The sequence below is a fragment of the Sciurus carolinensis genome, chromosome 5, assembly GCF_902686445.1.
Source record: "Sciurus carolinensis chromosome 5, mSciCar1.2, whole genome shotgun sequence".
Lineage (NCBI taxonomy): Eukaryota > Metazoa > Chordata > Mammalia > Rodentia > Sciuridae > Sciurus > Sciurus carolinensis.
Genome location: NC_062217.1, coordinates 60,693,920 through 60,721,786, shown reverse-complemented (window position 1 = coordinate 60,721,786; position 27,867 = coordinate 60,693,920). Strand labels below are relative to the sequence as shown.

Below are 27,867 nucleotides of genomic sequence, written 5' to 3'. Positions count from 1 at the left end.
TCATGTGCTAGATACCTAAGTGTTGATAGTGTAAATACTGAAGAATAATTTCTAAAATTAGGGAAAAGGGAATTATAGTGTACAGAATAATCAAAGTTTAGAAAACTCTTACTAATGTTTATTGCCTAGTGATAACTGTAGTTTGTGAAAGTAAGGGCAGGGCATGATGAATGATTCTCTTCTTGGAAACAGGAATGCAATGTTTAAATACATTTAGAAATATATTTTAACTGACTATGTAAAATTGTTAAATGTCATCTAAATTGTTTTCAATTGATAAAGTACATGTTCAACTGAATGTAAAGAATTTCTTCATTGAGTTGTTTGAGCACAACTTTTATGGAGACACCTAGAGAAAAGTTTTCTATTTACAAGTCTCTGGGGAAGTGCCTGCATGACTCAAAGTAAGAATAGAATTTTAACATTAGAAATATTCTATCAATGAGAATTAGATTCAGCTGCATGTGGAAAACATGAAGTAAGAGTCACTCAAAATGTATCACAGATTAGTTATCAGAACACAAATTAAATCTGGAAATGAGTGGTCCAAGGTTTCTGAATTGCCTCATGGGATGCTCGGAGACATGCTGTGACATCCTGGCATGTGAATTACTTTTGCAAGATCTCCACAAGTCCAGGATTTTAGAATTCTAGCCTGCAGTCATCTATTCCAGGCAGCCAAAAACAGAAGGAAGGAAAGCAGGTGAAGTCAATCCTTTTTAAAGAAACTTCTGAGTTGCCTCACACATTTCCACTTGTAACACATTGGTCTAAATTTAGACATCTGGTAATACCTAGATGCTAGTGATACTGGCCTTTTATGTCTTTGGCAGTGTTTCAGGCTAAACATTATAGTACTATTACCAAGGAGGAAAAGATGAATGCCTATGGGTGTAGGCAGCCAGCAGCTCTGCATATGTGTAATTAAATTTCTACTATTGATGATTGCGATCTGGCTATAATTTCCTTAATGAAATCTATACTTAATCTAACCTGTTTATGAAGTTCTTCTCAATTAGATAATCTCATTTTACCATTTTGAAATTTGAGACTTATACTGTTAATATTTCAGCACACAGATAAAATTAAATCATGCTACAGTAATCCTTAAAAATCAATTTAAAAGAACGTATGAAATCTTGCATATAGTTGGACAATACTTAACATATTTCAATACTTCTGTGTTGTACCTAAAGTAAGTCAGAAAATACATAATGATAAGGAGAGTGATAATGTTGGGGAAAAGAACATTTGATGTCAAATGCAAACATTAAACATTGCTAAGAGATATAGCACAAGTATATTACAGTATGTTAATATACTTGAATGAGCTAGTAAAATAAGAATTCCAACATTGGCTTATTCTTGGTAAACATCAAAGTTCACTATTTTGTAGAAGGTGCTATTTGTTTCAGTTTTGTTTCCTCCATTGTTCATGACATCTTTGACAACATTGTTCATTATATACCTGCCTTCTCATGGCACCTGCCTGAGAACTATACAGCCTGTAGCTTGGGCTAAGGGATATTCTAAGTGTCTATAATTCTTTCTTTTCTTTCTTTTTTTTTTTTTTTGACTTGGTGATGATGGTGTCTCTTTAGCCACAAGTGCTAATGACCAAAGCTGAGATGAAAGAGAAATAAAAGAGTGTAGAAGGTAAAGAGGATAAGCACCAGGGGGAAAAAGAAAAGACAGAGGAAGCATGCAGAGACTGTAGAAATCCATGAGCAACTATGACAGTGTATCGATCCTTTCAGTCAACTAAATGACTCTCAGAACTGCTTTGATGCTAGTTTTAAACAAATTTGCTGTTTCAGAAAGTTTGCATTCTTGCAATAAGAAGAACAAACTAAAACATATGCATGTGCAATTGTTTAGATTAATTTATGTTAAATGAGCCATAGCTACATAGTGGATCATTAATTTAGAAATATTAGTAATATCCATTATTTCATGACAGAAAAGAAAGCTTATTTATTTGACTGAAGTTATGTGTAATTACCTCTCATAGGACATGCTCCCATATTTGAGATATTCTTTCTGAATAAATTCTAGACCTATGCTTTCCAATAGGACTATAATGTATGTCACAAATGCAAGCCACATATATATAAATAATTTCGGATTTTTTTTTACTATTCATATTAACAAAAGTAAAGAGGAATGGGAAAAATGTTAATTTATCAGCAAATTAGTCATAATTTTATATACATATATATATACAATTTAGTTACAAGTCTGAATGATTACTTCAACAGGGAATCTATGTGAAAATATTAATGTACTTAGAGCACATCTCTATTTGGATTAGTCACATTTCAAGTGGTAACTAGCCACAAGTGGTGACTGGCAATCCTATTCAACAGTAAGGTTCTGGAGATGACCATGATTGATATCTCTTCTGAAAATAAATAAATGAAGATGCCAACTGGGGCGATATCTCTCCTTTACTCTTCCTTACTTTGTTCCTTATTCTTTATTAGGCTACTGAATAATTGATATTAAATAATATATATTGAAGAATAAATTTTATGTTAAGCATGCCTCTGCAAATAAACTTCTTCCTAATCCTAACTTATTAATGATTAAGAATTTTTAATTTAATAAATCAAATGAATGTGAACTCAATGTTTTTATTAAGTGAATAAAATTTAGAGTGGGAGGAAAGAAGAAAGAAATAACACGGAAATACATTATAAGCCCATGTTAAAAAATTGGAAAAAATTGGAATTATTAAATTCAGAATCCTAGAAGCTTAATATATTGAGATTTACTTGAACAAAAGAATTAGAGACATTATCTCTTCAATAATTCTTTTTTATTAGCAAAATAAGCTCATATTAATGAATCACAAATGTTTGGGGCAAATTTTCAGAAAATACCTCTAAAAGTTGTCGTTTGATCCTTGGATGCAGCCTTTTCATCCTGAAGAAATTATTGTGTGATTAATTTTACTGAAATAGCCTAATATATAACTAAAACTAGTTCATAACATGACAGTTGCATGATTAAAGTAATGCTTTGTCATTAGTTTTCAGGACTGATGGAATTTTAAAAATCCAAATCCACAAAACTATTATAAAAATAGTTGAATTCATTTGTTCTACCAGTTTAGCATAATATTTCAGTCACTAAGTCCTTAGAATCCCAAAAGATATTTCACATAAAACCCAAATAATGGAAGCCTAACGTGTATTTTTAAATTTTCTCCTCCCAATTGTTTTCTTTTGGTGCCAAGGACAAAATATAAGTGCTGAGCTAATAAACTCTTCAGAGACCAAGCCCTTACTAATTATAATTTCCTATGCTGATTTCTAATTTCTTTGTACTATCAGTAACAGTTTTAACACCTTGTCAGGCATTCAGGAACTTCCATCTGTGCAGCATGGTGTATTCGTGAAATAAACCCATCTGTACAGCTGATTAAAAGTTGGATTAAATCCATGTTTTGACTTTGCCCTGCAAGAGGTGAAGCCTAGTACAGTTGTTGCCTTTAAGGGAAGAATGCAGAGTGACTTACATGCATAGAACTAATAGATGAAATTTTCTTTTGTTTGTTAATTTTAATCCAATCCTAATTTAAATAAAATATATAATATTTAAATTAAGTTTGATAGCATGGCCCAATTAGAAGTAGGAAATACTTTTCATGATTTCTTTATAGTAAAAGGCATGTCCGTAATAAATTCTGTCCAGTTTTATGCTACTTGCTATTGGCTGTATCATACATCCGGTTATTTGCAGGAAAATTATAAAGACACTTTCTCTTTCTATTCCTAGCCTACACACCAATCTTTTGATTGACTTGAAACTTTGCAATTACCACTTCATGCCATTACTTCAGTTAAGGTTTTGTTATTTTTTTAAGCTGCATGTGTCGTGGTTAAATTTTTTTTAATTAAGATAAAATATATTGAGTACATACTATGTACTAGATATGGTTTGAGACAATGGAAATAAAGCAGTGAGCTAAATAAAAATTAAATTATTTGCTTTCATAGGACTTTCATTCTATTATGGATACCACCTAAGAAATAACTATTTAAGATATGTATGTGTGTGTGTGTGTGTGTGTGTCTGAGACTCTCCCTGGGTCTCTTTAGTTAGATTTTTTTTTTTTTTTTTTTTACATTAGTGGATTGTAAGAGAATTGTAGGACAATAAAATTGACTGGGAAGAGAGGGGATCAGTTTTCAATAGAATGGTTTTGCATGTAACTGAAGAAATAACTATTGAGTGAAGATCCTAAGGAGAGGAGCAAGGTGATCACATTGGTGTCAGAAAAGCATTCTAATCAGAGAGAAACTCTTTTCCTAAGTCAGGAGAGCACCTGGTATGCTTCAGATGGATAGCCACAGTCTGGTCATGTAGTCAGAATTTGCACCTGGGGATTGGTAACCAGAATCTGCTCTTTTCAATACTCTGCACAACCTAATATGACCATGCTCAGGACAGCAGGAATCTCATGCCATTCCTAGTGAAATATAAAACCCTGTGTTACAAAATATGATTCATAAAATAAAACTAAACAAGAGAGGTTTACTTCCATGGACAACCTCTGCAAATCGAAATATTGCTTAAGAGGAATAGAAATGTAAAAAAAAAATGTCATTTCACTGTAAAATTATAAATAGTTCCAGTGAGGAAGAAATCAGGGAAATAGTGACCAAAATCAAAGAGACTGCACTTGGAACTTTCTGACATATTAATACTTTTCAAAGATAAAATATTGATAAAAAAACTAGAAGAGAATCAAAGATTAATACAAAAATTGTTTAATTTGTATGAATCATGTTCTTAAGTTTCAAATCCTGGATTTATTTTATTATGAGGAAATCCTAAAGAAAATAAAAATGATTTATTTAACTTATGCTGTAAATAAGAGCATAAATGAGGACAACAAGGCCCATTAAAAAGGGAAGATGTTTATGTTAAAGTAAGAGAGTAGCTGGAGAACTACACAGAATGCTGGTCATATTATTACATTAAAAAGACAAACATCAGAGAGACCTGAGTTTGAATTCCAGTTTTTCTGTTTAGTAGTTCTATGAATTTGTACATGGCATTTAATTTTTCTGTATCTTGGTATAGTCAGTGACATGTTAGGTACGTGTAGTTTGGGATTATGTGAATAAAATTTTAGAGTAGTCATCAAGGTGTCAGGTACATAGTGGGTAATATTTGGAGTTAATTTGAAAACTATGATATGATTCTTGGTAATTTACAACTTCCTAAATTAGTTCTTCAGTCATTTTTGCATTCAACTCAGTACATATTGCAGAGGTACAGACCTCACAGCGAGTCACAAATGGGGAAAATGGTCCCTCCTACCAGTGTAGAGGAATGATCTATGAATAATTATCTGCAACATGATGAAATATATATTGACTAAAACGAGAAGTAGTAAGTACACCACAATCTGGGGGCCAAACCACATATTTTTTTCAGGTGTTACTGGAGTCCCGGTGATAACATAGGGAAGAAAAGAACAATTGAGTGGGTTCATAAAGAACGAAAAGGATTTTAAAAGGGAATTTGGCAATGACATTTCACAGAAGAGGGTAAAAAGAGCAACAGGAGAACAATGAACTCCTGAACAAAGGAATTATCCCAAAAAACTTGAGAGAATAGTTTCAGAGGGCCTCCATCATGGTAGATGGAGACATGTTCATATTGACCCCTTGTAACATAGGAAAGCTCAATCATCTATTCAGGAAATGCATTCATATCCAGCTGAGGAAGAACTCCCATGATATATCCAAGCATCCTTAATTCTAGGTCATCAGGTCCTGGTTTACTACAGACAGCCTGCTGGCTTCAGTTCAGTTTTAAAAGTGTCTTTTTATGGACAGTAGATTATATAGATACTTTACCCAAATCCCAAAGCAACATTAGGCATGTGAAAAATGAGAAGTGACTTACTTTTACTACATGCATGTCCTATTTCCCATGACACTGATAAGTCCCTATTCCACTTCTTATTCTTAAAAAGTGATTCTTTAAAAAAAAAAAAAAAAAAAGCAAACAAATGTAATGTCATTTTCAAAGGAAACACCATGTTAGTTCATAATCCTTAAATCAAAGCTGTTCAGGTAAAAGGTTTTTCCTTTCGTAAAGCTTTAGCAATAATCAGCATAAAAATAGGAACTTAATCATCATGCAGATAGAAACTGATAATTATAAAGGATTTCAATGTCATATACTTAGAAAATAATACCCAAATTATATCAAGTGAGGTAGTGGATGGCAAGATGGAAAAAAAATGCCAGGGAGCCAAGTACCCAAACTTGAATCTATAAAACAAAACTGTCTGACTAAAGGTTAGTAAATATGAAAATTGGCTAAAAGTTCCAAGGACATGGGTAATGGTAATTATACACAATAGAATTATTGCCCACTGAGTGCTGAATTTACCTGAATGCAGGCCACTTTAATGCTTAGGTGATAATAACAATACGTCATTTGGAGTATTGTAAATCACCTCCAGGGATCACTATGAAAACTCCAGGGCTGAACAATACCCAAGTGTGGAACCTTGATGAAACACAATAAGTACATAGGTTTCTTTTATAGAACAAGTAGGACTAAAATATAACCACAGTTCATTATGTTTGGCCCAACAAGCTCAATCTGTTTGATATGCTCTGGAAATATGTTACATATATTTTTAAATTTGCTGATGGGTTCCTCCCTAGAGTAAAAATGTCTAGTAGATGAGCAGGAAAAAGAAGTGACTCCATCATTTTCCCCCTTTCTTCAGCACAATGATAAACCATCTGTTTGAGAACTGTTTTCTTCCTCTCATGCAGAAGCAGACGGTGATTCACACAGGGACTGTGCAAGCACGTTAGGTCTGCAAGGTGGCTTTTTATTCCACCAGGTAAAGACCGGGTGAGTCAGACGTTGGCTCTCATAATAGCAAGTCTGTCTCCTGTGACCTTCAGTCCCTTTTGAATATAACTAAAGAGACTCAGAAAGAGTCTTATTCTGCAACTTGAAGCTGATCATTATGAATATGTTTGGACATAATTGTCTTGTTTCTCTATGCAAATATTAATGGAAAAATTGCAGAAATAGGTACAGACAATTATTCAGATCATCTTCTGCTGTTCAATATAGTAACTACCAGCCACATGTGACTGTTTAAATTTAAATTAATTAAAATTAAATTAAATTTTAAAATGTAGTCCTTCATCATGCTAGGCACTTTCCAAGTGCTCAATAGTCACATTTCCATCCCTGAAGAACATTTTATTAGAAAGTGCTGACTAAACAAGTCCTTTTCTTTTACTTTTTCTTTTTTCTGTTATATGATGAACACTCATACACAGACGACACACCAGCAGACTGATTTAGAATCAGTCATGTAGTTTAATGGATACTTCTTATTATCATAAAAGTGAAATTCTACAAGTTATACATTTAGTTTAATTTATTCGGGTTCATATCTAATCAAGAAAAACTTAAGGGGGTTGCTGGCATTCTTTGTAATCAACTAAATATGAATGACTAAAATCATTTTTTGTTGGATTTCCCCTCCTCAGGCTTACTTCCACTAAGCAGTGGGAATTTAAATATAGGTAATAGAGAAAAAAATGACTCTAATATGATAGATACAAATATCGAGAGTTCTATGATATTCATAATCTTTGCAGAGTTTTGCAAATATGTTACATATTTGTACTTGATATTTAAGAATGAATAATCAAAATATAGTATTTCCAACTTGTGAAGTTTAAAGTTATCATAGTTTTATTTTTTGTTATTCTGATTTTATTAAAGTATTCTTTTATCTATGTTGATCCTCCTTTGTGATATTCAGAAATATCATTATATAATCCAAGGTTAATACCACCTTGTGGGTCATTTATATATGAGTTTAGAGGATATTAATTTTAGAATATAAAAAAAGATAATATTTCTGATTAATGTCATTTTTTCAGAGATAACTCAATTCATAATGGTCTATAATAGAAGAATAATAGAGTTTTCATTAGCTTAAAATTCAACAAATATGAAAAATATCCAAAAATAATTTTGTAGATAAAGAAGGAATACTAGGAAATTGAACACTTGCCTGTAAACAAGTTCTGTCACTGATAATAAGGTATGCCTTAACTTTGTTTTATAAATTAGCATCAGATGGAGCCACACAGGATGGGAATTTTAGGAATGTATAGAAACATGATTTCTTTTCCTAATGCAAGTGTCTTGAGACCACACAGGATGATTCCTAGAGCAAATCTGATCAGATTTATGCATGAAACATACTGTATTAATAAAGCTGTTTTATTGCATTTGCCAGGTGGTTTCTTGTACATAAAGCTATATTTATGAAGCTGATATAATGTTATTTTTCAAATTCCTTATGCCAGAATATTGGTTACCTTATGCTTTGTACTTAGATTTCAGTTGCTCTGTGTTTTTTGTGAAATTTCAATTATGATCAATTTAAATAGTCTTCTAAAAATAGCAAAGATGCTCATTTTTATTGGTTGCTTTTCTTTCTTACAATTTTATATATGGTCCAAGATATCTTTGCCTTTCTAGAAATACTATTATAATGTTTACTTATTATGTCTGTCAGCTTCTCTTTCCAAAGATATATGTAACTTTCTTATTTAATGCATATGATAATTTATGGAGAAAATTGTGTAAATCCCATTTATTAATAAGAAACTTAGGAATGGAAATCAACTTACCTAGTGACTGTAGGAAGCAAAAGTCAGGGTCCAAAATTTGAATCTAATTAAAACTGAAGGCACAACCTATATTTATCAAAATTCAATGCTGCCTCCTTTCCTATGGCAGTAGTATTATCTGCCAGATTTAAATTCTGATATTAATGCAGGGAAATTGGTATATGATCTTGAATCTTGTCCTTTAGCACTTACCTTGATTGTAATTAAATTATGACTCATGCAATTAATGATTTAATATCTGCCTTCCTTGTCAAAATGTAATATCCAGGAGGGCAGGAACCATGGTGATTTCTTACTAAATGTTTATGAAAAGAAGAATAAGGAGAAAGAAAAATGTAGTGTACAGAATGACAAAGAATAAAGATGGAAGGGATGAAGGGATGAAGGAAGGAAGGAAGGAAGGAAGAAGGAAGGAAAGAGGGAAGAAAGGAAAGGACAGGACTATATCCTTCTGTGGGTCAAAAGCTAATTACACAGATTATCAAAATTAAGAAAAGTTCTATGAAGAAGTACAGAAACACAATAGGGGTACCAACTAAATAGTATGCGACATTTAAGCTGAGTCCTGAAGGGTGAGTGGGAGTTAATTCAGGTGAAACTGGAGTGATAGAGAAAAGTCAGAAGTGCTTTGTAGTTCAGTCTGAGAATTTAGTGTTTATCAATGATCATATTTGTTTATTTATTACAAAAGTTTATTTGGCTTCATGACTTAGAATAGATGAGCAGGGATAAAGTGTGGATGTTATGCCTGAAAAGCCAAAGAAGGAAGCATTTTCCAGCATGGCAATGTTAGTTACTATTGTGTAAGTAGGTGAGGCTGTATGGCCAATGCTGGGGCAATACAGGAGAGATGAGAAGCACAGCTCAATGATGACTGATCCCCAGTGTCATTCTGCCCACCATCCAATCACCTGCTGATATCCCACTGGTGAAACCCAACAGGAAGTCAGAGGGCAGGAGACCCATGCTAATGGTATCTATGGGAATTGTCCTCCTTAGTGCAAAGCAGATGAAAAAGGGGAAATGTCTATCACATTGTCAGGGATTAATCATTTTAAGAGATAACTTAAGCATTTGGGCTTCCTGCTAAAATGAAGAGATGTCAGATGTTACTGAACCTGTTATTAAGCTACTTGCTTACTTAGAGTTTATAAGTAGTACCCTTTCTGTGTATAGTAATAACTGAATTTTGTTTCTACCTCTATATCTGTTCACTGTTAAAAGGAACATGCACCATATTTTGCAACGAAAAATGCACTGATTCTCAATTTGCCACCTCTATGTTTCCCTCAATAGAGATTTATTTTCAAAATATTATAGAATCACAAGCTGTTTGGACAGATGCAAATGGCTACGGGTTTCTCAGTCACTTGTGTTTGAGAGATTACCCTAACTTTCACTCAATAAGCTCCTCCACCTTCTAGCCCCCCAAAAAATCTTTCCTTTATTTAGAAATTTCAAATATTTGTGTTCATGCAGACTCTTCAACAGGAAAGATAGAAAGTTTGATCCAATGTATGATCAGTGAGTTTTCCCTGATGTTCTACAGTTCTGTGGTTCTATTTCCTGGTAGATCATCTAACTGAATGCCAGTGTGTGTGCTGCAATGGACATATAAGGGCATCATCTTCAAAAACAGCAGCCCATGGTAACTTCAATCACAGACTGATGTGATCTTGTTCAATTTCTAATTGCAAATCAGTTACATGTGGTCTGTAGGTCGAGTTTTAATAGCCTAAGTATATTTTGGTTGGTAGAATTGTAACCACACTGTTATAGTGGCTCCAAGAAACCTAGGAAATTACATATTTAAAAAAAATATTTAGCTATTAATGATGCCAGAGAACTTTGGTAGATTGCCTTCCCTAATATTAATTTTTCTATATTATCCCCAACTTTCATTGTAGTACTGACCCAATTAAAGCATCAAGCACTTAACCTATACTTGTGAAAAAAGCAGTTTATGATGGGTGTAATCATACTCCCATAGGTCCAATTATCTCAGTTGGCTCCCAATTAGTCCATGGAGTTGTTAGGGCCTCCTTTTAATTAGATCTCTTCCTCTCAAAGAACAACCTTTTTTTTTTTTTCATATTTCACTTTATTATTTCCTTTACTGGAACCCTACAGGGTGGGAATACTACTTTGAAATGTACTTGTTTTTTTGATGGCTAGTTGAGTCTTCATAAAAGATGATATTTATAACTGGCATCTGCTTTTGAATAGAGATACAAATGTATGTCCTTCTATGAAAATTAAATGCAAATATGTACAATGTGAGATGAGATGTATTTTGTATATTTTAAGTTTAACATTTTTCTTAAACCTTATTGATCTTTTGCATTATCTCCTTGAATATGAAAATCAGCACAGAATTAGCTTTTTTTCTATCTGATTTATGTATTAACTTTATTACCTTTAAGGACATTAATTTATGTTTTAAATTAAGATATAATAAAATCAGCTCTAGAAGGAAGACATTTGATCTGTAGTGACATTTTGCCTGTTAAATCTCCTCTAGGCCATAGATAAAGTACCAAGGATAAAAGGTTGCTTTGTCAGCAAGGGGTTTCTTTCATATTTGCTTTCTGGTAGCTGGTACACTCTTGCATTCTTTTTAGAGTTCATCAAGAAAACTCTTTGAAATTATAGATTAAAATCCAGCATGCATTGTGTCACTCTTTGCAGCAGCTTTCTGAACTGTTAAAAATACTGTTTTTTTTATGTGGATAGAACTTTCGCATTAGATTCAGAATTTATATAACTTTATACAAGTACAATTTCCTTCATCATATCTTGTATACGCTCTTCATTTAGTGTATTCCTCTGAAGAACAGGGAAGTCAGCCATTTTATCTTTAAATTTATTGACCTTTCAGAAATTTAGGAAACTATGTTTCATAAGAACTGAATTACCTTGCAAGTTTGGTTGTATGGGGTTAATGTTATATAAGTATACATTTAAGTTTTGGTTTGGAAAATCTGGCTAACCATTTAGCCATTTAATATAAATTTAGTCCAATTGTTTTAATGATTCATGCCTTTGATTTTATCTACTATTTCCCTAGGGGAGAACATTTACACATTTAATGGAGTTATACAGAATATCAATAAATAATAGAAGTATGAATATGCAAAAAATACCTATAGATATTAAAATGCAGATACAAGATTTATATGAAAGTTTCTTGACTGAGACCATGTAGGATGATAAATGGAGACTTGACTCTATAAACTGATCTATCCTCATCTTCCTCATGGCAAGTATCACATTACTATTATTATCTTTCAAGTCCATTCACTGTACTAGGCAGACAGACATAGGGCTCAGACTTTACTCTGCAGCTGAAGCTCTTTTGTATTGATTGGAATATTTACAAGGCTTTCAATAAATGTTTATGGAAGGATAAGGGAGAAGAGAATAAAAAGGATTTTTGTTAATATCTATTTTGTAGCATGACTCCATAGACCAGATTGACTACTATGACATTCTTTTAGTACTTCAGGGGAATAAAAGGTTATACTGAACAGAGCTCGACAAAATTCACTATCCTGAATTCCTACCACAGTGAGTTTTGTTAGAAAGAAGCTGCAGAGAATCTAGTCCTTTGTTGTCAACCTGTTCAACATAGCTCTTTTCTGAAAAGTATGCACCATGTACTTTTAGTAGAAATTCACAAGGATCAGGAACAATATTGCTAGGGTAGTTGTCAATTTTAGTCTCCCATGAGCATAGAATAATAAAAATGTATATAATTTAGCATCACTACTTAATAAGATTAAATGAAAAATACCTGAATTAACATTAAATCAGGCACCATTCTGATTGATGTGACTCAGGATTGGTCTCATGTGGGACACAGAATGAGGAATGAATTGCCAGGATGTTGCTTATTGATCAGTGAATTCTAACAATGGAATGTGTTTAAAGAAATTAGGCTTAAATAATTCCTTAAATTTAATGCACCTGCAGTTTCCAGATAATACCTTCCCTTTGATCTCAGGGGGAGACTGTCTCCCCAGGGTCTGGACATCTCTGCCACTGTGTTTCAGCTATGCCCTTGCTCCTGCTGGTGTGTCTCTCAAAGCTTTGTCACGCTTCAAGTCCACATAATTCTTCTTTACATAGTTTAGACTTTATTTCTGGACTTAAGATAATAACTGGGACAGGGTTTATGTAACAGAATTTAAATACCTCTACTCGACCCACTTATATGACTTAACTTGTTTCAAAGCAGCATTATTATACGTCTTTTACATGTAGTTTTAAGTGATAACCACATTAGATGTTTGAAAAAACTTATTGAATGAAACCACTATGTGGTACTCTAACATCATGTTACAGTAGCTGAAGTCAGTTGTTACACCTATTATCCAGGAAGCCAAAATCTCAAATTGCAATTTGGGCTTGCTGTTATATAGAGTAAACCTTAAGCCATGTACTCACTCATCCCAGTAACTAAATTTACCAGATACACAGGGGTTACAGTGTTAGAATATTTAATGCTATCATGGCTAACACACTATTTTTAGCATTATTAGTCTCCCCCTTGTCCTTCCCTTACCTCTTTCTATTTTTCTCCCAACATTATTCCTCTAGCCTTTATTCCTCTCCTTACCTCCTCCATATTCTTGTTTTTCTTCTATTTCAAGTATCAAATACATTCCAAACTCAGATTTGTATTCTGCTGCAGTTCTAAATGCATTAGAATTATCTACACACTCCAAATTAAAATATCCATGAGGATGTGGTTTGGTGTGTCCATAGCGGCATCTTGAATTCTGTTACTTTCCCTTCTAATGCTTAGTTGTGTTTGCAAAAGATGAGATATGTCCTCTATATGCATGCCAGGCATTCTTGAGAACTCTAGCCCACCTCCCTTTCCTAAGCAATGTTTTTTTTTTTTGAGTTTTTAACTTTATTTAATTTTAAATCACTTAAAAATTAACATGTATTTTTTTTGTGCAATTATAAACAAACATAATGTAAAGCATAAGGGGATGAGCAGAAAAACCCTGGATCTCTGAGTTCAAAAGCTGTTATTTTAAATTATATGAAACATGTTACGTTGCTTAGAAAATGCATGAACAGATAAAGATGTTGAATATGTGTGTGTGTGTAACTTTATACATATCTATATCTATATCTATCTATCTGTATGCTCATACTGTTTATATATGAGTTGGAGGGACTCACAGATTTCTGTCTAAAGACAAATGACTAAGGTCCTGAAATATGTTATATCCCTAACCACACTCACTAAGCCACATTTTTGTTCTGATGTTACATGATGTCTTAGATGTACAACTTTTCTAGCTAAGGCAAGCAATGGATGGCACATGGAGTGGAATAATCTAATGGTAGCTATAAGGGCTGGATTTCTCTGATCAGGATGCTGTGTCACCTAGATCCTAGATAGCATTTGAACCTCAAAAAGAAGTTGGATCTCAGAGGGTGGAGATGAGGACACTAAAGTTCCCTTATCTCTTTGAGCTTACATTTGGCTCAAGTGCATAAATACACATCTCCAACTTTCAATCTCTTGTATGTAGCAAGCTCTTCATTTAATTAGGTAGCACATAAAAGAAAAAGTTCATCAGTGATTCCTCAGTAATCAGTGGACTGATCAGAAAGAAGGATCCCTATTATTTCTTAGCAGTTACTTTGATCATGTCCCATCCCTGTCTGTGCTAAATGGGTATGTATCCATGAATCCCTGATTTAGAAAAGTGGAATGTTTGGAATCCACAGGTGCTTCATAAAGCTATCAAAAGTATCACTGCTTGCTAGTAAAGTTGCAAAAATGAATGTATGGTAGGTTATTATAAGAAGGAGCCCTCAGTATTAAAATGGGATGTTTGGTCCCTTTTTTGTTGTTGTTTTTATTTTTATTTGACTATCAACCCCAAGACCTTACACATGGTAGACAAGTGCTCTCCCACTGTGCTAAGTCCCCAGAAAAAATGCGATGATATGGGAACAAGATGTAGAAAATGACCCTGACTTTATAGCATAACTGCTTCATCCAAATGTCTTATTATTTCTAAATAAAATGATTCATCAGAAAGTAAGTAGAACTAGTTATAGTACCTATTTTAAGAAAAAACTCACCTAAATAAGTTTATTTATGATAATAAAATTTAGATTTGTTTGACATATTGTGCTGTAATACTTGAAATTGCTAATAAGTCTCTAAAGCTTCTTTATACATTAAAACAAATTAAATCTATCTATTGTAAATGCACAAATATGTGAGATGTTAAAACATATGTTTCTCCTTAAGTACTTTTTAAAATTTTATCTATTTTTTATTTGTTCTACTTAGTTATACATGAGGAGAATGTACTTTGATACCTCATACATAGATGGAGTATAATTGACCCAGTTATCCCACTCTTTGGTTTATTTATACCCAAAGGACTTAAAATCAACCTATTACAGTGATGCAGCCACATCAATGTTCATAGCAGCTCAACTTACAATAGCTCAACTATGAAACCAACCTTCAACAGTTGAATGGATAAAGAAAATGTGGCATATATATATATATGCCACATTACTCAGAGGAAAAAAATTATGGCATTTGCCAGTAAATTGATGGAGCTGGAGAATATCATGTTAAGTGAAATAAGCCAGTCCCAAAGAATAAAAGGCAAAATGTTTTCTCTGATATGGGGATGTTAATTCACAATAAGTGGGGGGGGGGGCTAGGGAAGAATAAAATTACTTTAGATAGAGGGGAGTGAAGGGAGGGGAAGGGGAAAGGGGGAAGAAGGAGAGTAGAATGAATCAGACATTATTACCCTATGTACATATATAACTATACAATCAGTGGGAGTCTACATCATGTACAACCAGAAGAAGGAGAAATTAAGCTTCATCTATGTATGATGTATCAAAGCAGTGGACTTTTCTAAGTTGGTGGGACCATAAATACTTGGTAATGGTCCTTCATTTTGGAGTCACTGCTGAGCTGATGGCATGGCTACTGCCACACAGCCTCACCCACAGTCTCCAGTATCCATTCTCAGTTGCTGCCACTTGTAAACCTCTCTGTGTTTTTGTGAACTCCAGTTTTCCTTTTCTCCTCCCCTCCATTCCTCTTCTCTCCCTTCCCCTCTCCTTTCCTCCCCTGCCTTCTCCTCTCTCCCTTTCTCTTCTGTCTTCCCCTCCCCTCTCCTTTCTCTTCTCTTCTAAGGAGTCCTATTCTTTCTTTATCTCTGTATTTACTGTAGTCTCCTAGTCTTGGTCCATTTTTCCCACTGTGATAGATCTAAATGAATGCAGTCAAGTAGGAATGATAGCAGTGTTGGAGTACCTGTAAATCTGCTACAAAATTCCTTGAAGTACAATATTTTAAAATAAGTAATTCATTCTGAAACTATGCTGCTTTACTATTTCTAAGAAATCATTTTTCCATATACTTTGCTTTTATTTATATTACTATATTACTTTATAACTCAGACTATGCGGAATACTGAAAGTTGAGTACTGTGAATGCCTATAAAGAATTTCAAATACAAAAAAAAATCTCAATCATTTATCTAAAAAACAAACATTTCTATTTTAAAACAGCAACTTACAGCATGAAATAGTTTCATTTTTTAGTCTATTATAAAAATATTAATAACAATTTTATTAATGGTTATTTATTAATAAGGTGTCATTAATATTAAGATTACTACATGAGCCATGACTTTAGTAAATATTTATCAGGTAATATGTGGTTCACAAAGAAAAGTTATATAGATAATAAGGATCTTTCTCAAAATATAAAGAGATAATTACTATCAATTTAATGTTTTTCTCTTTGAATCATATTTTCCATGAATTTGATTAATTAGTTAATTAATTAATTTTGAGGTGTTATTGATCAAACCCAGGGCCATGAGCATTCTAGGCAAACATAATATCACCGAGTCACAACCCAAAATTTTTTTTTTTTTTTTTACGTTTACATAGGGTAATGATGTTTATTTTATTTTTCCCCTCGCCCCCACCCCTCCCACCACTCTTTTCCCTCTACACAGTCCTTCTTTCCTTCATTCTTACCGCTCTCCTTAGCCTAATTCTAAACCTAACCCTAAACCTAATGCTAACCCCTCCCACCCCCCATTATATGTCCTCATCTGCTTATCAGCGAGATCATTCGTCCTTTAGTTTTTTGAGATTGGCTTATCTCACTTAGCATGATATTCTCCAATTTCGACCATTTGCCTACAAATGCCATAATTTTATCATTCTTCATTGCGGAGTAATATTCCATTGTATAAATATGCCACAGTTTCTTTATCCATTCATCAACTGAAGGGCATCTAGGTTGGTTCCACAATCTGGCTATGGTGAATTGAGCAGCAATGAACATTGATGTGGCTGTATCTCTGTAGTATGCTGATTTTAAGTCCTTTGGGTATAGGCCAAGGAGTGGGATAGCTGGGTCAAAGGGTGTTTCCATTCCAAGCTTTCTGAGGAATCTCCACACTGCTTTCCAGAGTGGTTGCACTAATTTGCAACCCCACCAGCAATGTATGAGTGTTCCTTTTTCACCACATCCTCGCCAACACCTATTGTTGCTTGTGTTCTTGATAATCGCCATTCTAATTGGGGTGAGATGAAATCTTAGGGTAGTTTTGATTTGCATTTCCCTTATTACTAGGGATGTTGAACATTTTTTCACATATCTGTTGATTACTTGTACATCTTCTTCTGTGAAGTGTCTGTTCATTTCCTTAGCCCATTTGTTGATTGGATTATTTGTATTCTTCGTGTAGAGTTTTTTGAGTTCTTTATAGATTCTGGAAATTAGCGCTCTATCTGAGGTATGGTTGGCAAAGATATTCTCCCACTCTGTAGGCTCTCTCTTCACATTTCTGATAGTTTCCTATGCTGAGAGAAAGCTTTTTAGTTTGAATCTATCCCAGTTGTTGATTCTTGCTTTTATTTCTTGTGCTATGGGAGTCCTGTTAAGGAAGTCTGATCCTAAGCCAACAAGTTGAAGATTTGTACCTACTTTTTCTTCTATAAGATGCAGGGTCTCTGGTCTGATTCCGAGGTCCTTGATCCATTTTCAGTTGAGTTTTGTGTAGGGTGAGAGATAGGGGTTTAATTTCATTCTATTGCATATGGTTTTCCAGTTTTCCCAGCACCATTTGTTGAAGAGGCTATCTTTTCTCCATTGCATATTGTTGGAACCTTTGTCTAGTATGAGAAAATTGTATTTATTTGGGTTTGTGTCCATGTCCTCTATTCTGTACCATTGATCTACCTGTCTATTTTGGTACCAATACCATGCTGTTTTTGTTACTATTGCTTTGTAGTAGAGTTGAAGATCTGGTATTGCAATACCCCCTGCTTCGCTCTTGCTACTGAGGATTGCTTTAGCTATTCTAGGTTTTTTATTCTTCCAGATGAATTTCATAATTACTTGCTCTATTTCTGCAAGGTACATCATTGGGATTTTAATTGGAATTGCATTGAATCTGTATAGCACTTTAGGTAGTATAGCCATTTTGACGATATTAATTCTGCCTATCCAGGAACATGGGAGATCTTTCCATCTTCTAAGGTTTTCTTGAATTTCTTTCTTTAGTGTTCTGTAGTTCTCATTGTAGAGGTCTTTCACCTCTTTTGTGAGATTGATTCCCAAGTATTTTATTTTTTTCGATGCTATTGTGAATGGGGTAATTTTCCTAATTTCTCTTTCTGAAGATTCGTCACTTATGTATAAAAATGCATTGGATTTATGAGCATTGATCTTGTAACCTGCTACTTTACTGAATTCACTTATGAATTCTAAAAGTTTTCTGGTGGAATTTCCAGGTTCCTCTAAATATATAATCATGTCATCAGCGAACAGGGATAGTTTGAGTTCTTCTTTTCCTATTCGTATCCCTTTAATTTCTTTCCTTTGTCTGATTGCTCTGGCTAGAGTCTCAAGGACGATGTTGAATAGAAGCAGAGAAAGAGGGCATCCCTGCCTTGTTCCAGTTTTTAGGGGGAACGCTTTCAGTTTTTCACCATTTAGAATGATATTAGCCATGGGCTTAGCGTAGATGGCCTTTATAATGTTTAGGAATGTTCCCACTACCCCAATTTTTTCTAGTGTTTTGAGCATGAAGGGATGTTGTATTTTATCGAATGCTTTTTCTGCATCTATTGAAATAATCATGTGATTCTTAACTTTAAGTCTGTTGATATGGTGAATGACATTTATTGATTTCCGAATGTTGAACCAACCTTGCATCCCTGGGATAAAACCCACTTGATCGTGGTGCACTATCTTTTTCATATATATTTGTATGCGATTTGCTAAAATTTTGTTGAGAATTTTTGCATCGATGTTCATTAAGGATATTGGTCTGAAATTTTCTTTCCTCGATGTGTCTCTGTCTGGTTTAGGTATCAGGGTGATATTGGCTTCATAGAATGAGTTTGGGAGGGTTCCCTCCTCTTCTATTTCATGGAATAGTTTGAGGAGTATTGGAATGAGCTCTTCTTTAAAGGTTTTGTAGAACTCGGCTGAGAACCCATCTGGTCCTGGACTTTTGTTTGTTGGTAGGCTTTTGATGACCTCTTCTATTTCATTGCTTGAAATTGGTTTATTTAAGTTGTGTATGTCCTCCTCGTTCAGTTTAGGTAGTTCATATGTCTCTAGAAATTTGTTGATGTCTTCGAGGTTTTCTGTTTTGTTGGAGTATAGATTTTCGAAATAGCTTCTAATTATGTTTTGTATTTCACTCGTGTCTGTTGTGATGTTTCCTTGTTCATTCCGAATTTTAGTAATTTGAGTTTTCTCCCTCTTTCTCTTTGTTAGTGTGGCTAAGGGTTTATCAATTTTATTTATTTTTTCAAAGAACCAACTATTTATTTTGTTAATTTTTCCGATTGTTTCTTTTGTTTCGATTTCGTTGATTTCGGCTCTGATTTTAACTATTTCCTGTCTTCTACTACTTTTGGTATTGGTCTGCTCTTCTTTTTATAGTGCTTTGAGCTGTAGTGTTAAGTCGTTTATTTGTTGATTTCTACTTCTTTTTTTGAATGCACCCCATGAAATAAATCTTCCTCTAAGTACTGCTTTCATAGTGTCCCAGAGATTTTGATATGATGTGTCTTTGTTCTCGTTTACTTCTAAGAATTTTTTTATTTCCCTCCTGATGTCTTCTGTTATCCATTCATCATATAATAGTGTATTATTTAGTCTCCAGGTATTGGAGAAGTTTCTGTTTTTTATTCTGTCATTTATTTCTAATTTCAATCCATTATGATCTGATAGAGTACAAGGTAGTATCTCTATCTTCTTGTATTTGCTAACAGTAGCTTTGTGGCATAAAATATGCTCTATTTTAGAGAAGGATCCATGTGCTGCTGAGAAGAAAGTGTATTCGTTCTTTGTTGGATGGTATATTCTATATATGTCTGTTAAGTCTAAATTGTTGATTGTGTTATTGAGATCTAAGGTTTCTTTATTCAATTTTTGTTTGGAAGATCTATCCAGTGGTGAGAGAGGTGTGTTAAAATCGCCTAGTATTATTGTGTTGTGGTCTATTTGATTTCTGTAATTGAGAAGGATTTGTTTGACGTACATGGATGAGCCAATGTTCGGGGCATAGATATTTATGATTGTTATGTCTTGCTGATTTATGCTTCCCTTAAGCAGCATGTAATGTCCTTCTTTATCCCTTCTGACTAGTTTTGGTTTGAAGTCCACATTATCTGAGATGAGGATGGATACTCCAGCTTTTTTGCTGTGACCGTGTGCATGGTATGTTTTTCCCCATCCTTTCACCTTTAGTCTATGGGTGTCTCTTTCTATGAGATGAGTCTCTTGCAGGCAGCATATTGTTGGATTTTTCTTTTTAATCCAATCTGCCAGTCTGTGTCTTTTGATTGCTGAATTCAGGCCATTAACATTCAGGGTTATTATTGTGATACGATTTGTATTCCCAGTCAATTGACTCATATTTGTTTTTGACATGATTTGGTTTCTCCTTTATTTGGCTATTCCTTTAGTCTAGCGCCTCCTGTTGCTGATTTGCATCATTGTTTTTCATCTCTTCCTCATGGAATATTTTGCTGAGAATGTTCTGTAATGCTGGCTTTCTTTTTGTAAATTCCTTTAGCTTTTGATTATCATGGAAGGATCTTATTTCATCGTCAAATTTGAAGGTAAGTTTTGCTGGGTATAAGATTCTTGGTTGGCATCCGTTTTCTTTCAGGGCTTGGTATATGTTGTTCCAGGCTCTTCTAGCTTTTAGGGTCTGGATTGAAAAATCTGCTGATATTCTTATTGGTTTCCCTCTGAATGTAATTTGATTCTTTTCTCTCGCGACCTTTAAAATTCTGTCTTTATTTTGTATGTTAGGTATTTTCATAATAATGTGCCTTGGTGTGGGTCTGATGTAATTTTGTATGTTTGGAGTTCTATAAGCCTCTTGTACTTGGTTTTCCATTTCATTCTTCAGATTTGGGAAATTTTCTGTTATTATTTCATTGAATAGATTGTTCATTCCTTTGGTTTCTTTCTCTAAGCCTTCCTCAATCCCAATAATTCTTAAATTTGGCCTTTTCATGAGATCCCATAATTCTTGTAGATTCTGTTCATGATTTCTTACCATCTTTTCTGTTTGGCCAACTTTGCTTTCAAGATTAAATAATTTGTCTTCAATGTCTGAGGTTCTGTCTTCCAGGTGTTCTATCCTATTGGTTATGCTTTCTATGGAGTTTTTAACTTGGTTTATTGTTTCCTTCATTTCAAGTATTTCAGTTTGTTTTTTTTTTCAGTATCTCTAACTCTTTATTGAAATGATCTCTTGCGTCCCATATTTGGTCTTTTAACTGTTGATTGGTGCGATCATTTAATGCCTGCATTTGCTCTTTCATCTTCTTATTAGCTTCCCTGATCGTTTTAATTACGTACATTCTGAACTCCCTTTCTGACATTTCTTCTGCTGTGCTGTCATTGGGTTTTATTGATGTAGTATCTAGGTTTGTTTGGGACATTTTCTTCCCTTGTTTTCTCATATTGTTCAGTTGTCAGTGGGACCCTGAGATATTGCAGTTTTCCGATATTGGCTTATAGTGTCCCGGTAGATTTCCAGTGTATCACCTCCCAGCCTTCAGTAGCCTGATGTCTTGGAGGAATCTGATAAAGCAGCTCATCCGAAGAAAACTGCCCCTAGCCCCCTACTGGTTCTACGGTTTGGAACTGGCTCTGTGCGGAAATGCTCTCACTGTGGGCCTGCACCGTGTAGCTGGCCGTGTGGGAGGAGCCCACTGCCGGAGTGTGGAAGGCTACCTTGGGAAGACTCTAACTGCCCTGCCTGGCTCCAATAAGCCACCTCTATCTGGGCCTGCCACCCAGACCGAGCTTTACCCAGTGGGCAGACTCACCCGTGGCTCTATTTCAGTCCGAGTCTCTCAATGCCTCCCCTTCTTAACTCCTGGGTTCTGGACCGACTGGGGGTGCAGTCTCCCTCTAGGCCGCCATCTTGGATCGCCCCGTGAAGAGAGCCTGCAGCCAGAGTGGGCAGAGCCGCCTGAAGAGGTCTCTGACTGCCCTGCCCTGATCCCAGAGGCTGCTTGCGGATCGAGGCTCTCCGCTGGTTTGTTGCCGGAGTATGCTGCGCTGCAGTGGCTCCGGGACTCGGAGCTTGTTCTGGTCAGAAAGGCTCTCACTAGCGGGCCAGTTCCATTCCAAGAACCTGGAGAAGCTGGCTGTGTGGGCGGGGCCCACCGCCGGAGTGCGCAGGGCTGCCTGTGGATGACTCTAGCTGCCCTGCCCGTCTCCGATAAGCCACCTCTATCTGGGCCTGCCACCTGAACCGAGCTTTACCCAGTGGGCAGACTCACCTGTGGCTCTATTTCAGTCCGAGTCTCTCAATGCCTCCCCTTCTTAACTCCTGGGTTCTGGAGCGACTGGGGGTGCAGTCTCCCTCTAGGCCGCCATCTTGGATCGCTCCAAAATTTTATACATTTTATAAAGGCATTGAGAAAATACTTTCTCCTTTCACCTTACATTTTTATACTATTTTTGAATTCTGGTAACAAATTTTATACATATCTATAGAAAATATCAATAAATCATGGTTTTCTTAATCAATTACACAACACTCACAAATGGTGCAAAGTTGTAAAAGCATTTCTGGCATGGTTGATCACTTCTTTGCCTGCTCAGAGCTCACTGACTTTGTGCTGTGCTGGGAAAGCTGAAACGCCCTGCCCATGACTTTGAACTCCATTCCACAGATCTACTTGAAAGGTCATAGAATAAGGTTATTGCTCATTTCTTTCTTTAATTATTTTCTTTTCTTGAAAAACAGGCATTTTTAAGCTAATTATAAAATTACCACATGTTATGAGAATTCCTTTCACTTTCTTTGAACTATTTAACCTTTCACTTAATAGAGGTATAACTTAATGATCTATGGTTGATTCAAGGTCTGGAATTGGAACAGCTCATATAATCTATATAGAAAGTTTTACATGCAAATGTTAATGGCGCCAACCCAAATGTACTGAAGGAACTCAACTCCTGCCCGAATCACAATCTTCTTGTTGCCTGGGTCATTCTTTTAATTGGCTTTAACTTTGTTTAACTCAAACTTTTTTTTTTTTTTTACCTAAAGTAAAGACAGCACAAGAAGCAATGGCTGGTTTGCTTTTTAGTATACACATGCACATATGTATGTTTGTGTATAATTATTATAATACATAATAATTATCTTGCACATATCACACTTCTCAAGGAATGTAACATAAAAAGCCTTATTTACAATTGTTCAATTTTAAGTTTTGAAGAGATTAAGGTACTGAGATGACTATTAAACAAAACCTGTGATCAAGGTGATCTCAGTCCAAGAACCCTTAAAAGGACTCTTTTCTATGACTTCCACTCTGTGGTCAGTGATGGTGATATTGCCGTCTCCTCTGAATTGTCATGCTTTCAATAGGATTGACTTCTTATCCTTTCCTGTCCACTGAGATGATATACAGATGGTCCTAAACTTACAGTTTACAATTTCTTGAGTTTGGGATGGTGCAACAGTGAGGTTTGTTCAACAGAAAAAAATACTTCATATTTTAAATTTTAAATCTTCTTCCCTAGGCCAACCATATGTAATATGATTTTCTCTTGCAAAGCTGGGCAGAAACAATGGGCAACATTTCCCTGTCAACCCCTTGATAACAAGGGTAACTGATATTCAATCATAGGCTGTGTTGCTAAACTATGTCTGGTAGGTTGTGTTCTGAGTGCATTTTACTTTTTTTTTTTAACTTACGTGGATTTATTGGGAGATTAACACCATTGTAAATCAAGGTTTATCTACAGTTCCTTTTCCTACTCTTTTGGAATTCTCATCAGTCATTTCTAAGAAAAGGTATGGCAGAGTTATAAGTATAAAATATCTGGATTTAACAGATCTATTTTTAATCTGGAATGGAAAATTCTATCTGCTTGGGTGGAATCACCATTACCTTCATCTATTATGTCTTATCATCCTATATATAGGACACCTATAAAAACCTATAAAACTTTATAGGATGGCTATAAAACTGCTCAAATTAAGTTTTAATAGATGTCTTATGTATAGAATGATGGGAACTAATGAATAAGCTAGGCTCATTTTTACCACATTGTGCATTTATCTTTCATACTCTTGCAACTAAATATTGCCTTTTATTTGGTCACCATGTTATCTTTTGGTATAACTGCTATATAATTAAATATACCTTCTTCTTGTTGGCAAGTTGCCTTGTCTGAACTATATGTTTATTTTCTACCTTGGTACCTATATTATGCATTCCTGTACTGATGTGTATAGATTAAACACAAAATATAATATGCATTATTACAAAATTTAATTTATGTAAGTACATACACCCTACATGCATGCAAAATTTAAATAATCTTTTACTTAAAATACTGGTCTCTGAATTTAGATACGAACTGCTATATAGTGTGTATCTGTGCCATTTCTTTTTTCATTTCTTGAGAGTCCTGTGCTAACATGGATACTCACAAAATAGACTGACTCATACTTTCCATTATTTATGTTTTATATTGTCACTTTTAAGATACAAATCTTAGAAAAAATATTTATTTTGCACATTACTTATCTTTACTTTGTCCATGACTATAACATTTAATAATGCTGGATACATTGAAGAGATAATTAGTAATATTTTAAATTTCAAATTCATTTAAGAATAGGCCAAAGATTTTATACTAAGTCTTTGAACTATTTCAGTTTTTAAATAATGAAAAATTTTAAGTACTGTATTACTCATGTGCTCAGAAATTGGTCAAATCTCATTTGATGTATTCCTTTACTCCATCTACACAAAAACATTTGCTTTAGATGATATTTGAAATGCTTCAATATTATCTGGTACATATTAAAATTATTATTGGTTATTTTCTTTCTACAATTGTTAACCATTTTCCCCTTTTTTTGAAGGGTGAATTAATACTGTTACCTGAGTGATGTTAGTATTCTGAAACTGTGACAAAATGCCTGAGATATCTTAAAAGGAAGAAAGAGATATTTTGGCTCATGGTTTCAGAAGTTTCTGTCTATGGTTGTTTTTCTGTTGCTTAGGACTTTGTTAACACAGTACATAATGATAGGAGCACTTGATGGATGAGGACTATTCACCTTAAGGTTTCTGGGAAGTTACAAAAAAAAAAAAAAAAAAAAAAGAGCAAAGGTCTTTTTCCCAGGGACCTAACTTCCTCCAACTGCTTCTCATCTCTTAAAGGATCTACCACCTTCTAATAGTGTTCAAGGTCTTCAACACATAGGCCTTTGGGAAGCATTCCAGGTTCAAAATATAAAAACTCTGAACAGTATATACTGTGCTTTAATTCTGAACGGTAAATTCCATGGCCTTTTTCCCATCATTTATATGTTTCAAGGAGTTTAAAAATTTTAGTGAAGGTAAAACAATTTGATTGAACAACTAAATGGATGGAAAAAACCAGTAGTGCCAATTTAAGTAAAACTGATCCTGAACTCTCAGAACTATTCTTGTGTTGTGGTGAATTTAAAGTGAGCCCTTATCAAAGGAATGAAAATAATTTAATGCCTTAAAGATACAATGAAGTAAGTGTTAAGTGAAGCAAAGTTTTTTTTTTTTTTTTTTTTTTTTTTTTTTTAGGTAGCCATCCAAATCAACTACTCTAGGTCAAAAATTGCTGTGTTCCCATGAAATCATTCAAAGATCTAAGAAAGGACAGATCTACCATCTTCAACTATGCTTTCAATGTCACTCTAGAAAAGACAGAGGGAAAGGGCATTGATGATCTCAAGTGAATTTTGACCCAGAAATCAACTGCATCACCAAACCTAGCTGCAAGGGGTGCTGGAAAATATAGACCTCTAGCTGGGCAACCATTCCAAGCTATAAAATTCTGTTACTATAAAATAAACAGAGAACAGAACTTGAAATATGATTATCAATATCCACCATAGTCCCTTGGGAGTAGAAATAAATTCTTTTTAATTTAAAATATACATATATAAGCTTCAGAAATAGGTGTATAGAAATATGAGAATTGGAACTTCCATTATATGGAGCAATAGATTCAGATTGATATTGCATCAAAAGTTGTGCTACAAAAGAAGTAACTTGTTGACCTCATTGATATCAACATCAAAGCTTATAGATCCATTTACCAATATCTCCTCGTAATCTCTAATAGTGAACAGTAATTTGTCATTAATAGAATTCTTAAACCTATTTACATTTTCAGACTTTAATTCTTCATATGGAAATCAATTTAATGAGTTAGCTCATGGTTTACAAAATTGTCATTTATCTTAGTCATATCTCAGTCAAGATTCTTCGATTTTTTTTCATTGTTCTGATATGCTAGGTTTTGGTAAACATAATTATAGTCACATTTTCTATATTTCTCATAATTTTTAAAATCCAGTAATTATGAGCTTAAAAGGTTTTTTTCTTAAGCTTGTGCTTGTGCTTTATGGACAATAGACACTTAATTATACATTCGTAGGCCTAAATATAATTTTAAATTATTTAAAACAATAGCTATACCTTCGCTCTGTTGAGCAATAGGACAGTTATTGTCCAGATATGATTGCAATTGTTGGGCACTTATCATTAATAAGGCAGCTCTGAAAGATGCAAAGGATATTGACATACACAGAAAGCCACTCTCAAGTGTGTAGTCTTCCTCATCAACAGCCATTTGAACACATGAGTTTGGGATCCAAGTGGGCCCGGGAGAACATCTGTGCCTTTGTCAAATTCACACTCATCAGGCTTTTCTTTGTGCTCCTCCCTTTTCTCTGGGTCTTTGTTTTCCAAGACATTTCCACATCCAGGTCATGTATTATTTATTTTCTATTGATTGCTCTTAAGAGATTCCTTCATTTCCAACACTGGAGACCTCCAACCTCCCAATTTCAGAGAGATTATATCAATGTGGAATGTATTAGAGATAAATCACTTGTCTCAACATTCTCAGCTTGTAATGCACTTTGGGGTGAGAGTACATTTTTTGTTAAAGATGCAATTAATAGGAATTTCAGAAGACCATTTGCTTTTTTACTTTGAAGAGGGCTAGCCAATAGGTATCTGCAGTGTAGTGGATATCTATAGCTTTTGTGAAAAAAAGAAAATCCTATCTCTTGATTTAGCTGAGTGTTATACTGCATAGTGAAAAAATGATGAGGTTAATGTCAAAGTAATCCCCTTTTATTCACAGCTCCCCTTCTTCATTTCATTCTAGCTCTCTACAAGATGTCAGTCAGTCTTCTAAGAATGTTTGCAGGTTTAGGAACAAGAGAGTCCTAACTCTCTAAAACATTTAGAATGCACTACCTGGGTAATGTCAGCAATTTTCATAGTTACTGGATTTCATCTTTGGAAAACCTGAATAACTATCTCATAAGAATATTGTGAGGGTTAAATTTATTTTACACTAATGGTTATAGAAGTATGATTTTTAAGTTTTGATCTGGGTTCAGCATATTTTTGGTGTTATGGATTAAAATAATTTAAACATGTTAATGTTACAGTTTTGGGGATTATTTGAATTTTGACTTTGTGTAGAGGAAGCAAAAAAGTAAATATCCCAAAGTGCTTTACAAGCTGAGTACATTGAGATAAGTGATTTATCTCTAATGCATTGCACATTGAT

At 34.3% G+C, this 27,867-nt stretch overlaps 1 protein-coding gene across 9 annotated transcripts in view; it reads left to right on the top strand.

The window, feature by feature from the left end:
• Pcdh9 (protocadherin 9) overlaps positions 1-27,867 on the top strand; it is an 866,304-nt gene that overhangs the window by 426,141 nt on the left and 412,296 nt on the right. The window contains exon 4 of one of the 9 annotated variants that reach the window (XM_047552460.1): positions 25,860-25,948. The exons of the other annotated variants lie outside the window; for them this stretch is intronic. Within the exon in view, the coding sequence (XP_047408416.1) occupies positions 25,860-25,910 (51 nt within the window). The 3' untranslated portion in view covers positions 25,911-25,948. Of the gene's footprint in view, positions 1-25,859; positions 25,949-27,867 lie in introns of those variants that run through there. 9 annotated transcript variants of the gene reach the window in all.